Source organism: Myiozetetes cayanensis, unplaced genomic scaffold (assembly GCF_022539395.1).
Source record: "Myiozetetes cayanensis isolate MyiCay16 unplaced genomic scaffold, myiCay2020 scf2-11, whole genome shotgun sequence".
NCBI lineage: Eukaryota > Metazoa > Chordata > Aves > Passeriformes > Tyrannidae > Myiozetetes > Myiozetetes cayanensis.
This window is the reverse complement of record NW_026087411.1, coordinates 14,814,963-14,831,558: the sequence shown is the minus strand read 5'-3', so window position 1 is coordinate 14,831,558 and position 16,596 is coordinate 14,814,963. Positions and strand designations below refer to the sequence as shown.

General features: G+C 40.3%; 2 protein-coding genes across 7 annotated transcripts in view; both read left to right on the top strand.

Annotated features, from left to right (window-relative positions):
• Positions 1-73: 73 nt before the first annotated feature.
• Positions 74-13,952, top strand: BPNT1 (3'(2'), 5'-bisphosphate nucleotidase 1). The gene is made up of 9 exons (XM_050316449.1): positions 74-270; positions 3,502-3,626; positions 6,018-6,122; positions 6,402-6,509; positions 7,037-7,085; positions 8,055-8,146; positions 8,875-9,072; positions 9,917-10,022; positions 11,362-13,952. Exons 2-9 carry the CDS (start codon positions 3,510-3,512, stop codon positions 11,508-11,510), a joined length of 924 nt encoding a protein of 307 aa, XP_050172406.1. The 5' UTR covers positions 74-270; positions 3,502-3,509; the 3' UTR covers positions 11,511-13,952.
• Positions 13,953-15,134: 1,182 nt separating this feature from the next.
• The window catches only part of EPRS1 (glutamyl-prolyl-tRNA synthetase 1), a 39,226-nt gene continuing 37,764 nt past the window's right edge, over positions 15,135-16,596 (top strand). For all 6 annotated transcript variants that reach the window (XM_050316441.1, XM_050316439.1, XM_050316437.1 and 3 more), the window contains exon 1: positions 15,135-15,277. In XM_050316441.1, the coding sequence (XP_050172398.1) occupies positions 15,232-15,277 (46 nt within the window). In that variant the 5' untranslated portion in view covers positions 15,135-15,231. The remainder of the gene's footprint in view (positions 15,278-16,596) is intronic.

Below are 16,596 nucleotides of genomic sequence, written 5' to 3'. Positions count from 1 at the left end.
ACACACCGCGCAGGGGGGCGGCCGCTCGGCGCTCCCGAGGGGCCGGCCCCGCCCGCGGCCGGGAGATTTGGGGCGTTCCCAGGTGCGTCTGGGAGGACGGCGGGTTCTTCCCGAAGGAGCCGGCGCGGAGGCCGCGGTGCGGGGCCGGGAGTGTGGTCAGTCCTTGGGTCCGTCCTTGGCGAGGCGAGGGGCGGGAAGAGCTTGGAGCGCCCCGCGCGCTGCTGGAGAGCGGTGACGGAGGAGATCCGGGGAACAGCGAGACTGGAGACGGTGAGTTGGCTGCTGCACCAGCAGAGCTGCTCTTGCCACCCCCGACCACGTCCTGCCCTGCTCCGATGGATGCGCTGGAGAGCCCTTCTCAGTGCTTAGGAATTCCGGCTGTGCTGCAGGCAGTGCACCACGGGGAATACCGATGGCAAGAGACTCAGAACAGGCGCTTTTTTTTCTTTCTTTTTTTTTTTTTAATACAAACTCAAAAGGCCTCTGAGCCCAAAACCTCAGCGTTACCTCACTGAAATGACGTAACACAGCCCTTTCCCACTTGGAAGTCTGTAGGTGAACCGCAGTGAGACCCAGGGATTCCCACTCCTAAGTCCCAGCCTCCTTCTGCCTGGTAAACACTGTTTCCTGACATAATGGAGAGTTTATCTTCTACTAAATGTGTGCGGAAGTTTATTGAAAAGAAATAGGGACCTCTGGTCACTTGGGTGTTGAAGAGTTCTGAGAAAGAAGTTGTGGCTTAGCACTTGCATTTAAAGACAATGCTCTGTGTGATGTCCACTTTCTCCTTTCATCAGGCAAAATCATAAATTTGGAAAATGGAAATTGGCATAAAAGGGACTGAGATAGCAACATCAACAAATCTATTGTGTGTGCTTTGATAAATTAGTTGTAGCCAGCCTGTAATACTTACAGACGTCAAAACTGAAAGGTGCAAGAGAAAGTGGAGAACTCATTTATTTTGATAACTAGCAAATCAGGTTGATATGTCGAGACCATTCAATAATTTGGTTGCTAGGCCAGGAGAAAGGAGGGATGGTCTTTGGAGGACAAGGTGTGTTTTGGCAATTATATGCAAATTTAACTTGAGGGACAGTTGCTGTGCAGTCTTCGTACGTTGTATAGTTTTCTAAGAGTCAAACTATTCTTGTCCAAAGCAACCAATATATTCTTGAATGTCTTGTGGAAATATACATTAGACATTGCCCTCGTCAGTTTATGTGCCATAAACTTATAAATAAGCTAGGTAATTTGAGATAAAAAAGTTTACAGAGGCGAAAAACTTACAGCCTACTAGCACGCACACTCATCTAACCAAAAAGGTCCGATATACCAGAAGATGTACCACATGGGAGGTGCAGACCTGTAAAAATTTAAGACACCTTTTGCAGTAATAACATACTTTGCAATTCGCTAATTAGTTACTTTGTATTGGTGAGGAGGGAGTGTTGAACCTCCCACTTCAATTTCTTTTAATAGATCTTGTTTTTTCATACAAATATTTTAACTTTTAAGGTTTGCCTAGAGATTTCGGGCTCACCACAGAAAGTACATTTGTTTGCCTTAAGAATGGCCAAGAAAAATGTGCCCAAGAAACATCTTGGGTCAAGCTTCAAGAGTGTAAGATAGTATTTCTGTATTGCTTTCTGAGTCTTTTGAAACTTTATATAAACATTAAATAAATACAGCCTTTAAAACAGTTAAGTTTTAATCTCATTTTATGAAGCAGGATCAAATGTATAGTAAAAAGTGAAATAACTAATGAGAAACTGAGCCTAAAATGTTAATTATCTTCTTCGGAGCTCAATTCTTTAACCCAAACATCCCGTCTATATGCAATTTTTTTTTGCCCTCCCTCAGAAATACTCATATTCCTCATATTTTCAGTGTGGGTTGAACTACATTCCATTTTTCTTCCTGTTAACTTCTTTCACGTGATGGCGTAGACTTAAATAATATCTCTCAGCTCATGTGCTATGACATGTATTTGCTCTACAACTTCCAACTATTTGGGAGTGGCTTTTTGCCACAGGTGGCATTTCCAAAATTTCCTCTGTAACCATTGCTACCAGGCCAAGATGGATGGCCCAGCTGTGCACTTTGGGTATGGACCTTGGCTATTCTACGGAACTCCAGAGCACTTTGCCCCCATTCCAGAGCAGAAATAATAATTAACATTAGCAACTGTGCTTTTTGAGTGTACTTACACAATCGCTCTAGTCCTTCAGCTTCAGAGAGCTTGTGACTTTAGAGATACAGGTACAATGTTTCTAAAGTGCTCAATAAGTTCTTACATCAGCTAAATTTGGGATTTTGATACCTCTGACATTGCTGTGAACAGCCATGAACTTGGTTTCTCAAGGAAGAAAGGGAAGGTGTTGTGTAACGACCTGTTGCCACTTACGCAGTACTTGCTGCAATTCCTGCAAATGTTGATTGTGATATTGGTGAAATGATAGTTATATTACACTTCCCAGATCATATGTCTTCTTCTGTGTGGGGATGAGTGAGTTCCTCTATATTTTGTTCTGGCTCTGTGCTCAAGTGTTTTCTTGGAAGTGTGTTACACATGGGAGCCCAACCCAAAAAACAGATTATCTACACAGATGGAAAAATCTGATAAGAAAACATAAAAGGCAATTAGCTTTGCATTGTGAAGAATACAGCGTAGTTATCAATACTTTTTTTTCCTGAGGCAAAAAAAAAAAAGCTGGGAGGAATGCTAGCCTTTCCAAGAGTGATAGTTACTCTTCTGTTTGGGAACTGAAGGCACAGTGAATTGCACTGGTGCATGCTGGGGAACAGATGTAGAAGACAACATAATAGGGAGAATGACAAGGCATGCAGTATTGAAGGGAGGAAGGAAGATGTAAATAGATTTTCTTAGAGAAATCAGGAGAAGTTAAAGAAATACAGAAAGAATGGTAAAATTTGATGAACAGACTTTCACATGCAAGTTTGCAGGATCTGCATATCATTAACCTATTTTTTGTCCACAATTAGGCCATCTACAAAAGCCTTTTTTATATTTAAACAAAGAGAAATACTAAGTGAAGTTGCTCATGTCATCCTCTCTGGCAGCCTTGTGCTTGAGTCTGAGCACAAACCATTTCTGTAGGTTCAGTTCTGAGAAAATTTGTTCAAAATGTACAAAAAACGAGTACTCTGTGTAGATTGTGCTTTTTCTTAATATCTATGATAGAGTTTCTGCTGCTGTTCTTTTTAATGTCAGATTTTATTTTAGAATTAGGTTCACTGTCAGACAGAACATGGTTATTTGCAAACTCTTGTCTAAAATAGCTTTACATCCCTGTGTTTGTTAATGGCATTTTTAAAGAAGCCAAAGCTCACTTCGTTACTACTCACGTTGGCAGTAACCTGCTTTCCCCTTTCTTCTCAGTTTAAGCTGTATCTTTTTGGAATGTAAATATGTAAAATATTTTACCTTTTGTCTTCTCTTGAAGACAGAAATGTACAAGTTTGCTGTTTGTTTCTTTTCAGCCTTCAGGATGGCCTCCCCGGCTCTGCTCATGCGTGTGGTCGCCTCTGCGTATTCTGTGGCGGAAAAAGCTGCAACAATTGTCAGAAATGTAATGTCTGCAGGAGATCTGGGGATAGTGGAGAAGGTATTGCTTTTACTTTGTTCCAATTTAATTTCCCTTGTTAATGCTGAGTTAGATACAGGTCAAAGTGCTATTTTGGAAAATCAGCAAATCAGGAAGGGAATACAGTCCTCACCCCTCTGATACAAGAAATATTCCTTGTTAAAGGATTAAAAGAGTGCTAGAGAATTGTCTTTTGACTAGTATTTCTAAAGAATGTTCAGACACTTAAAAGAAACACCATAATTTTGTCCTGATTTCCCTAACAAAACACAAGCTCTGGATAGCACAAAATTCGTAACAAGACATATTTCCTGTTAGTGTCTATATCTATGTTCTAACACCTTAGTACAGCTTAAAAGACTGTGCCCTTGATGAATTTTGGATTAGAATAAATCAGTGTTTATTTCCTAAAACAAAAAAGAACCTTAGATTTTGTTGTAGTTTTCAAAATTAATTCAGAGCTTCAAATTTAATTCTAACTGGAAAACAGAAATTAAATTAAAATCATCTACATGAAGTTCTTAATTTGCTGTAAATTAGTAAGTTGCACTGATGAGCCAAGATCTTTGTTTTGACTACAGTTCTAGAATAGATGGAATTAACTTTTGAAGCTAATTCTAGCTTTACAGGTATGTCACCGTATTATGGACTTCATTAAATATCTTTATTAATTTTGGTCTTTACATTGAAGTAACTGCTGATATTTACGTTATTCAAAAATGATCAGAAGTAACAGGTGATATTGGTTCTAAATGAGATGTTATATATACTTTTAATTTTTTAAAATGAATACTACACACAGAAAATTAGATCAAAACCAATGACCAACAGAAGAGGTTCCTGTTTGAGGGACTAGAGATCTTGAAACTCCTTGCCAAAGGTGGCTGCTGAAGAAAGAGGAAGAATGCAAGAGAGAGAACCTGTATGTGCCTTTGCTTTACAGTCTGGAGGGAAGAGATGCACAGCAGAGAGTTCTGCTTCTCATCATTCATCCTCTTTCTGCAGCCAGCAAACATCAAAACCAATTCCAACTGGCCTTATTGGAAGCTTTAGAACATCTAGGAAAGCAGCATTCCACTTTTTCCCTCAACATAGCGACCTCCCATCCATTTATCTAGTGAAGAAAACAGTTCAAGGACAGTTGAATTTTTAGCTAGCTCCTCTCTTTCCTTTCCTTAATATCCAGAATTTTCTTCCCCTCAGTCAACTTTAAGCTCTACATTTATATTGCTTCTCTTTTTAGCACTTGCACTTTTTTTTTCCCTCAGTTGGTAGGTAGACACTTTGTCCAGCCACTCTTACAGTATTGATGGCTACTTGATTCTGTTTTGTTAGGCTGATGTCCTGGAACGAGGACATTCTCTGCAGTAAATCTGATCTTCAATCAAATTTATTAGGGGATAGGAAGGAAATTTCAAAGAAAAATATCAAGTTTCAAAAAAAATTAGCAATTGGATTTGAGCATACAAAAATTAACCCATAACATGATTCTAAATGGAATATTCCATTCCTATGGCTAACTTCCATAGCTGGATAAAACACTTTTCATGTTGCCAGCAAATAAGATACAAGCAGATAGAATAAATTTTTTGTTTGATTCAATTAAGATGCGAACCTTGGATGAACTTTGTCTTTCTTGATGCCCACTTTCACTACGTAGCAGATTATAAACATTTAAGAAATTAGTGTAACCCATGTGGCAACATGTTTGGCTACATCTCTTTTGGGAAGGCTAGCACTCATTGTTTTATATCACCTTGAGACATCAAATCCACTGTTTCCTCTCAAGTATTTTTTGATGGAAAAAACGTATGGATGTTACTGACCAGCTAAATTTCCCTGGCTAATTTCTGGCCTTCCGTGGTCTTTTTGTGCTAGACTAAGGAACCATTCACTAATTAGAAGTTTATACATCATCATTGTTTCTGTTACTTTTTTTTTAAACAAACTAGATTAATTGGACCTTTAAATGACCTTTGACTAACACCTACCCTCTATTTCTCTTTCCTAATTTGCCACGTTCATCCAGTGAGCCTTAGAATAATGACTTTTTCCTGTTAACATCCTAAGTTTTGCCTTTCCGTCTTCATGTATTATATCTGGGTTTGTACTTGTGTTGATTCATTCTGTACACAGTGTAGTATTTGTGCAAATACAGAGTGAGTACAATTGCATGAGAAGAACACAACAGTAAATGTGGTTCTAATGTCATAGCAGTCTGTCTTCGCTCTGGGGTACACAGGGAAACTCTGCTTCTTGCAGTTTTTAGCCTGCCTCTCGCAAGATCATTTACTAGGTTGATGATTAATCAAATTAGACCTCTTTTTCATTACAAGGTAGATATTCATAGTAGCTGTATGGGCTACTGTGCTGGTATGGTGGGGTTTTTTTCATACACATGTCCTTGGACAGGCTGGGCCCAATGACTTGCAGACCAAAGCTGACCGACTTGTACAAATGAGCATTTGTGCTTCCCTGGCACGGAAGTTTCCCAAGGTCACAATCATAGGAGAAGAGGTAAGTACCTAGTTTATTTCATGCTAACAGTATATATTTCACTAAGTGTTAGTACTTCATACTAACAGTTTATCTTTCTCTCAGTTGTACTGCACTTTACTTTGGCAGGGTTTAGGAAACACTCTGTTTTAATAAAAAAAAGTCCCCAAACGAATTTCCATCCCGTTTCACCCTTTCAATTCATTAGCTTTGTCGAGCTGCAAGCAAATGCACAGTTCTAACGCAAATTGAAGTGAGCCCAACACCTTTCTTTAATAATTCTAAGAATTCTTTTGTTAGGATTTGCCCACTGATGATGTAACTGAGGAATTAATTGAAGATGGTCACTGTGAAGAAATACTGAAGAAACCTTGTCCTGCTCAGTACACAGGAATTAAAGAGGAGGAGGTAATGTGATAATGTTACTCATATGTCTTCATATTATAAATATCTATATGACTTACTGATTTTAGCTATGAGTGTGTTAATAAAAATGGTTGTTTCAGTGTTGTCAATGTTTCTTTTTCATTTGAAAACTGAAATGTAGTCATAAGAATCAGACCTCCAGAGCTGGAAATGCTGCATGTCCCTCTGTACAGTAATGGGAAATAGAAATTTGCTTCTTACAATTTGTGATTCAAATTAATTTGGAAGGAATCTAGTTTGGACATAATGAAGTAATCTCATTTCCATGTTCAGTTTAATCCTTTATACTTCAATTAAGAGATTTGCTGAGACATTCCTGTCAATTTTTAAGCTTTTCTTTTTGGTGTAAAATACCATTATAGGCTTCAGTCATATAATAATGTTAAAACTTTGGATCTCTTTATTTCCTTACTGCCATAAAGAAATAAAAGCACTAAAGTAAAATACATACTTTGCATGATAATTGACATGATTTGTATTTGTTAATTTTCCTTTTTTAATTCTTAAAGCTTGTAATATGGGTTGATCCCCTGGATGGAACCAAGGAGTACACTGAAGGTTGGATTCTCTTTTTTTTTCTGTTGATTATAAAAAATAGCAGTGCAATAAAGTAGCACATACATGTAGATAATTTTACCATAGAAGTTACAGTATTGTTTCATAAGGCTGATATTTCTGTGCTTTCTGAGCGCTATAGAATTTTTTAATCATTCCATTCAGTTCTAACCAGGACCGAATATTTCTGATGGGATGCTGGGTGGTTATCATTTCAAGGTGCAAAGAGCTGCTTTTGAATCCTGGCAGGTTGTCTTAAGTTTTTAGTTAAATTTACGATTTTGCAAATGCTTCGAACTGAAGGACTAAATCTCCCCTTCACACAGGAATATGCTGAATTTTATTGCATCCTCCTCTTCAAACAATCCAAATACCACAGCTGTATTTGTAGCCTTTTCAAAATGAAACAAACATCTTCCCACAAATCACAGTTCTTCACTTATGGGAAGAAACTGTTTTCAGCAAAGCCTAATTTGTCTCCATAATAGACCTTAAAATTAAAGGGAAAAAAAAAACCCAATCCCTAAAAACCATTATGATGAAACCTCACTTTAGTCTCCTACTGCATCCTTTAGTTGATTAACGTGAAATTCTTTAGGCAGAGCTTTTTCCCCTTTTCAGGGAAAAAGATACACAAGTGCCAATGTATTTCTGATTTTGAAAATCACTAAAGAATTCCCACCACAGTTATAGAAGAATATCATCATAGACTGCTATTTAGTTGTATCTTTAAACTTTTTTCTCATTATGTGATAATTATAATGTAGTTCTAGGGGCAATTTTTAGCAGACCTCAAGACTAAATTACTAAAAAAATCAACCAACTTATTACACCTGAAAATCGTGATTCGTATTGGAATTTTTAAGGTACCACCCTGTGTATCAGTTTGTGGACTTTTACTGAAGGTTTATTTTTTTATGTATATACTTCCTCTTTTCAAGCAGAACTTACGTTCATATTATGTCTGTACAGGTCTCCTTGACCACGTAACGGTTCTTATTGGAATTGCATATGGAGGGAAAGCAATAGCAGGAGTTATTAACCAGCCATATTACAACTATGAGGTAATAAATTGTTGGTTTACTTAAAAGCATTAGGTGGTTTCTAACTGTTCCTTCCAAGCCATTTCAGTTAGCACACTTTCAACTGAAAAGTGGCGTGAAGCTGAGTTAAAGCTGTAATATAAAGTGTTGAGTTTTTTATTAAATATATACAATTTTAAATGTTGGTTTCCAGGAACTGGAACTAACAGCCATATTGAATCCTAAGGCTTGTGCAATCCACTAATACAGTATATACGGGCATTTACACATTTGGAGATTATTTCAGTATTATCCAGGGGGAGAGGGGAAGCTCATGATGCAGCCTGATTAATTAAACTTACTGGAGTTTAAAGAAAAAACTCTTGAGCTGATGTAATGCCTATCATGTTCTATGTGGTACGTATCACAAAATATTTAAGATTACAAGATATTTTCAGTTGCAGATTGTGCCTGAAGTACAGAAATATACAAACATTAATCTGTCAGTCACTGGAGTTAGGATGTAATGCACCAGCACAATCTCACAGATAAGAGAAGGGTAAATGATGTCATTGCCTTAGAAGGAGACAGTTTCTTACTCTAGGCTCTGAAGTAGGGGTTTTTTAGGTGTCATTGTTTAAGTATATAACCCAGTATTAATATTATACTCTCTGAAATGCAACAATGGCTCTAGGTATTCCTTCCCTTTGTGGTCTAAATGCTGATCACTGTGATTAACCATCCCCTGGACCTGTGTATCTTTTTTGCAGGCAGGAGCTGGTGCTGTGTTGGGCAGGACGATCTGGGGAGTCCTGGGCATAGGTGCCTTTGGATTTCAGCTCACAGAAGCACCTGCTGGGAAACACATCATCGTTACCACCCGTTCCCACAGCAGTGCCCTGGTAAATGAGTGCATCAGTGCCTTGAACCCAGACAGTGTCATCAGAGTTGGAGGAGCAGGAAACAAGGTATGAAAATTCAAAATCTCTTGCTTTTACTGGGAACTGGCACCTTTGGAGAAAAAGAAAGAGACTTTTTAAAGAAATCATTTGCTTACGTGCACAAATGTGCAGGAGACTTCCTCCTCCTTCCCCAGCACAACTCTTTCTGGCATTCAGTCTGCTGTGAGGGAGACAGAATTTGTAACAGTGGCTGTGCTGGTCATGGCTGAGGTCTGTCTTCCCCAGTATTCTGTTTCTAGGGGTGAAAAGAAGAAGTTGTAAGACCAGGATGACTAAATGGGAGTTCAATTTAATCACAATTATTAGATGTGTCCTCCAGTACATGTTAATACAGTTTTTGTTCCAGCTATCTAGCAGCACATATGAAAGGATAAAAATACAAGCACGCAGTGGTATTTTTTGCAAAACTTCTCTGCATACAGGGAATACTCTTACTAACAGTTTTAAAGCTTCATTTTGTCACAGCTGTCAAAACCAGACCTTCTAATCTCTCTTCTCCAATATGTGCAAGGCCCAAAATGGCACCAACACAACAAGTACACAGTTTCCACTCTATTATTTTTAGTACTGGCACAAGAAGGGAATTACTGTTTCTGAAACTAACAGCAGATTTTCATCCTATAGAGTGTATTTACAATAACCAAAGATATTGAATTGAGGATGGTAACACAGTATAGCTTTCCAAATCTTAATACAATTTCTTGTAATATCAAAGGAAATGGCTGGTGTTCCTTTTCTGACTGTAAGTACATAGAAAAAGTGGATTTAATGCCTATTTCCTGGTGTTATTTCTACCCATTTCTAAATGCCTAGATCCTTTGCAATGATTGCCACTCTCTATTCATAATAGGTCATTCAACTTATAGAAGGCAAGGCATCTGCTTATATATTTGCCAGCCCTGGGTGCAAGAAATGGGATACATGTGCACCTGAAGCTATTCTACATGCTGTGGGAGGTAAGTTAATAGCATTCAAAATTCCAAGATAAGTGAAATTGCATCAATTTTAAGTTATTTATACTTTTCATAGGAAAAACAAGAATTTCCAAACATTTTTTTTGAAAGAAAAATGACAATATGTATGTATTTTTTAATAGGTATGACTCACTAGGACCTTTGAGCCCTCTGAAATCAACAGTAATGCCAATGAGTCAAGCACATTATCCTCTGAAAAGCATGACATGATCTATTTTGCTCTGGACTAATAGAATCAATAACTATCAAATAATCAACAAAGCCAATTCCAAAATTTTGCGTGTATTCATTTTAATATTCTCAAAACAAATGGCTTTTTTTTTTTTCTGTTGGCTACTATCTCACAGTAAAATCCTGCTGCCCTACTAACTGGATATAGTAGTTTCTTATTAGTAACATATTATGTAATATGTGGACATTGAACTCTTCAAAACAACAGAAATAGGTCAAATCATGTTGTTCCTCAGATGTTCAAACTCCAAATTTGAGTAAAATTAGTGGCCTCCAGACAATATAAGCCACCTATCTAGTGGTAAGGGGTTGAGAAGCTATGAAAAGTCTCACTGACAAAGATTTGAAGTATATTATTATGATGATTCTTAATTTTTTTTCTGTTGTTCACAATGATAGACCTTTTACCACTATGTGCTAAAATTTTGGGGTTTTGTCTCCTCAATTCTGCCGAGCAATGATAACAGGCTTCATAATGTCACTATTTAACTCTATTTAACTACAACTATTTAACTCTGCAGTCTCTGGAGTTGATAACTGGGATAGCCTTACACAGTTAGCTCAAGTCCAAAGCAGCAGAACAGTGCTGTATTTAGCCTCCTTGTTAAGGAGGTATCTCCTGGTTAAAAATCTTGCATGGTGATCTCCATTGTCCCTGCTAAGTGGTTTCTAGAAACTCTTTCAAAACCAACTGGTGTGCTTCTATATTATGTTACAGTTGTGCAGACTTACCCTGGCTTTTACTTGAACTGAGGATTTTTCTTTCCTTCTTGTCAACGGCCAATGTAAAAGCTACTCAGGAAGCATTTTAAATAATCCATGAGAGAAAAATATTGTTTTCCTTTTTCTGAGACACAAGGAAATTAAGTACTGTTGAAAAAAAAAAGATAAAACCACTAGTTATTTGATTTCAGTCAGTAAAAAACCTGTTGTACTTAAACTGGAAGCAAAGATACTTCACATCTGAAGACAGGGGTGCATACACCAAGGAGCGCTTTTTCAGTTATATAACTTGAACTAATAAATTCTCTCGTCCCAACCCTTTTTTGCTGGAATATTTTTTTCTTTCTTTCTTTTTTTTTTTTTTCAGGCAAGATAACTGATATCCGTGGAAATTCATTTCAGTATAACAAGGAAGTAAAACACATGAATTCAGCTGGGGTCCTCGCCACTTTGAGGAATTATGACTATTATGCCAGTCGTATTCCTAACACTGTGAAAGAGTCTCTAGTGCCTTAAAGCAAGGGAAGCATCTTCACTTGGCCTGGAAGGCTGAGAAAGTGAACTTGGGGAAAAAAGAGAGAAAGAAGACAACTGAGCTTGAAATCTTGTTTTACAGAATCTGAACTGAATTCTTTTATTAAGGTGTTCAATAATTTCAAAGTTACACAGAATCCGTAAGTAAATGTTGGATCAGATTGTTTTGCTGTTTTTAGCAGGCAACTTCAAAGTGGTCACATTTCTTCAACAGCTGTATTCTGTATTCTCTGGGAATTTTTATTCTTCATGACTGTGCATGATATACTGTAAATCATAACACTGCAGACCAAAAATCACCTGAAAATTATGGGCACAAAATCACATTAAGTCATTTACCTACTTTTGCTCGATGTTTTTTTTGTTGTATGTAGCCAGTACAGGTTATTGTGTTAAATACAAATGGACTAAGGATTTGCCTGGATGGATTAGCCCATTTGTTATAAAGTTGCCAGTTTTGATTCTTAGAAGTGAATCTTTGAATTTTTCAATCTGCACTCAGTTTTGGGATGGCTGAAATTGTTATTTGTGGTGAATTGGGTTGTCTGAGTTTTGCAGGAGGCAGGACACAGTCCATCTGGTCGTTCAACATCCCATATAGAGATTCCTGGGTCATTGGATCCATTGAGGATCAGTGAAGCATTAATACAGCAGGGTTCAGGACACCCTCAAATAAAAGGTGACAGGGGGAGGAGTTCCAAGCTCCTCTCTGACTTGAAATGCCCCTGGCAGGATTTATGCCACTGCAGTCTTGGAGTGCTTTGGGCATCCTAGGTCATTTCAACATATGTGGGGGTAACAGAAGGTGCAGAACTTAAAATTTTTCACGTCCAAATTTTGAGATAAACAGGTCCCTTTCCAACAGCCCCACCAAGCTGAAGAACCTGACAGTCCCACTCGCCCTCCATATGAAATGTAGGCATGTTAGGGAGGGGAAAGAAGTGGGACAAGATCACCACAAATTAACTTAAGAATTGGAGAGCCTGTTTCAGTCAGCTTTCCCATAGGTGTGGGTCTTAGGAAAGCAGGATTCAACTGCTCAGTCCACTTGAACACAAAAGAGAACAAGTATTAAATTACATACAGCTAGCTAAAATTGGCAACCTTAGCCAAAACGGGTGAAATCTCTTCAAGCTGAATTTGGAATTCTGGAGTTAGGATCTTGAACCACTGAGGCCTCCATGCCCTTTGTTTTCTCCACTTTTTGTGCCCCAAGTCCCTTATTCTCAAATTAAGGAGTCTTAGGGCATCCCTTTCCCCAACAGTGTGACACTGAGGCATTCCATGAAGAGATGCCAGTTTCAACAGACAACACATAGTTTTGCTTTTCTTTCTGTTCTCTGTGTGGAGAAAAGAGTGGCATATGTCAGCTTCTCAAGCATGTGGTGTCAGGGAGGAGGTGCCTGAACACAGCTGCTCGCTTATGTAAAGACTGAATCCCTAAGCTCCTCTCCCACGTGGTTTTTTTTGCTGTTACCTGTGCTGACACCATAAATGTTAAAGTAGGCTGCAGGCTCCACTGCACTGTTTCTTCCTTTCTGCCCCTCTCCATCCACACAAACCATCTTTAAACTAGCACTTCAAGGTACAAAAGTTATGTTTTCCATACAGAAGAAAATTTCAAATTTCAGTTTTCAACATTATGTTCATGTTACTTCTTTTTCCTTTTCATCACACAAGGTGTTTAACAACTCTAATTTACTTAACAGTCCTTAGATTATATCCTTTCCTCACCACAGGATAACATCAATATGACTTCAGTGCCTGAAAGCTGGCTCTGTTTTCAGCAAGCTGGAACACCTTGACACCAAAAGATATGAACGAGGCAACTCTTGCTAAGGTGTTCCCAGTTTCTCCCTGTGCTCGCATGGAACAGGATCTAAGGAAGGTCTTTCCTTAGTGAGGTCATCTTAGTGTAACATTTAGATAAATTAGCAAGATTAGTACTTACCTCATTCTATTGTGACACTGGATTAAAGCCACACACATAGGACTGATGTGTGCTTCTAATCCTTTGATCTAAAGCCTACCTTCCTTCTCTTTCCTCAAGTGCATGACTAGTAAGAGCAGGCAAGACAGATTCAGCCTGCTTTAATTAGAACCTTCTTCATGTTTTGGCCCATTACAAGTTTAGTCATTCCACATATTGATTGTGACTGAAGTTTGAGCCATATAGCAAGTACGAGCTTAATCTCATCTCACTGCTTCAGTTGTATATAATTTTCACCTTTACCTTGTACAGGATTCTTTGTTACGCATGCTTTAGCTTTCCCATCAAAATCTGCATGTGAATTTGCAGAACACATTAAGATAAAATGTATAACAATTTAGACAATGCAAAGCCTGCCTTAATAATTCTTTCCATGTAATCATTAAAATACTAAGTACAGAACCCACTGTTAGTAAACTTCATCTATGTATCTATATCCTTATTTTCATCTCAAACTTGTAATAGGATTGAAAATCTCTTCAGCATAAGCCTGTTTCTAATTCTGCTGTAATTTCAGTCTGCTTTCTTTGTTACCTGAAAAGGAGTAGAACACACATAGCATACACCAGCTTCTGCATGATGTGTAAAGACACTTGTGTTTGGAAACACGTTCCATGCTTACAGAAACTGTAAAACTGCTAACACAGGAGAATATTAAGTAAAGCTGAGACCAAGGCCAGCAGCAGGAATCAATCATAAAAACCAGCACCTAACATAGAGTCATGTTCTGGCTATACCACTGCATCCACTGCACAAAAAGCACCGGTCCACCAATCAAGCATTTGATAATTTCTCTGCTAGCACATTAGGTGCTACAGGAATAGCTATAAAATTGACCGGGGAGGGGGTGTGGAAATCACCGTGACACTGCATTGTCCTTGCAACAAAGTGAACTTGAGTAGGTCTCCCGTGAAAAACCGGTGACACAGCATTTTTGTAATTCGTTCCAAGATTCCAGAGGGTGTTTGGGCACTGGAACAGGCTCCTCAGGGAAGTGGTCATAGCACCAAGCCTGCCAGAGTTCAAGCATTTGGACACTGCTGTCAGGCACATGGTCTGATTCTTGGGGCTGTGCTGTGCAGGGCCAGGAGTTGGACCTGGTGATCCTTATGGGTCCCTTCCAAGTAGGGATATTCTATGACTCATCTGGCTGCAAAATCTGCACGTTTATCAGGAGCTGAAACAAGTAACATTCTACAAAAACAGACGAATGAAACCACTGCGCTCAAACGTGTCTGTACGCGTTGTGGTGTTCGTTTGTACCATCCCACATAGGAAAGGCGCTGAAGGCATCTCCACGGCTGCTGCCACACATCCAACAGGGAGCTTTTGCACGCATCTCCCGCAAAGCCTTGGGGAAAGCTGTGAGAAGAGAAGCGCCGGTTCCTGGCACCGCTTCGGAGCCGGGCAGCGTCCTCCCGGCGCCCATCCCGGACGGCTTCCCGGGGCCGGGAGAGCGCCCTGCCCCGCCCGCTCATCACCTCCCACCCGGCTCCGACTTCAACGCCTCTTCCCGGCGGACTCAGGGACAAATCACGCTCCTTCCCGTCCCGTTCCGCCGCCTCTGTGGCCGCTCCCGACGGAAGTGACGGTCCGTGGCCCGCCCCGGGGCGGGTCCTGCCGGGCCGCCGTGGCCGGGCCGGCCCTCGCCGGGCTGGCAGCGCTGCGCGCCCCGCCCCGCTCCCTGCCCTGGTTCCGGCGGCGACGGCGGGAATGGCGGCGCTCAGTCTCACCGTGGACGCGGGGAGCCCCCCGCTCGGTAAGTGCGGCCCCGACCTCGCTTTCCGCCCCCTCTCCGCCCCCCACCCGCAGCCCTCGCTCTCCCGGGAGATCCGCCGGGCTCCGTCCCCTCCCTCCCGTGCCCGCCGTGTTGCATCATGCGGCGCCGCTTGTCCCCGCGTGCGGGGCCCGCGCCCGCCCTTCCTTCCCATCGCTCCCGTCCTTCCCATCGCTCCCGTCCTTCCCGTTCGCTCCCGTCCTTCCCATCGCTCCCGTCCTTCCCGGGGCCGTGTGCCCGCTGCGGCCTTGGCACGGGGCCCCGGTGCCTCTCGGTGTGCCCGCTCGGGCAGCGGTGACAGCGGCCGGCGCTGCCAGAACTCGGGCTGGGGGAACTCGGTCGCGGGCAGAGTCCTCGAGTGACTTGGCGCGTTGGGGCTGAATTTTAAGGCAGCCCTAGTGCGGGCTGCGTGCTTGTGAGCTCTGCTTGGTTGCTGCTGCCTTTTATTTTCAGTTCTCAATCTGTTGCTAAAATTCGGCTCGTCTGGGGAGCTGGTTCAAAGTTGCGCTGTGAAATCTCTAGTCTTTCAGTTTCTCACTCGCTGTCCTCCGAGGTTATTTTGCCTTTAGAAATGTGAGAGCCTCCTTCACTGCACTTTCAGCCATCTGGAAACAACATTTCGAATGTGTTACATACCATTTCTCCATTTTGTTACAGCTATTCAAAATAAATTTTCTTCCCATTCCTTGTCACAGTTTATTGATTTCTTTTTCACGCTGTTGTTCGCAAATGCTATTTGGGAATGTTATTTCCAGAGTTTAATACAACTTGCATGACTATTGATTTAAGGTACAATAACATACAAGTTTTATTTAAATAAAATTTCTTCTGATACTTTTTTTATACTGGTTTGCCAGAAAATGATGCAATATGGGTTATGATTAACATCAGGTTTAGGGGCTTTGGAGACCTCTTTTCTTTTGATAGCTGGTGAGTAGCACTAGAGATTTAATTCAGGAGATTGCGCGATTGTGTCAGAAATATTACATGTTACAGATGAAGCATTATGGTAAACATTTGTATCAAGAAGACAACCTCGCTCATCCTACTCATCCTTACTTCATACAATTCATTATGTCTGCTATGCTCTGGGAAAAGTGTACTAGCTTTTAATGTCATTAGTATTAATTACGTAGCTTGGTGCACATAATGCTTGTCATTTTCAAAGCATTTCCGTGCATGTCATTAAAATACTTACGTGTCTTACAAACGTACTGCATAAGGGATGTCATCCTGAATTTCACAGATGGATAACTGAGGGATGGGAAGAAGAACCTTGACTTACTCTTAATGCCAGAAGA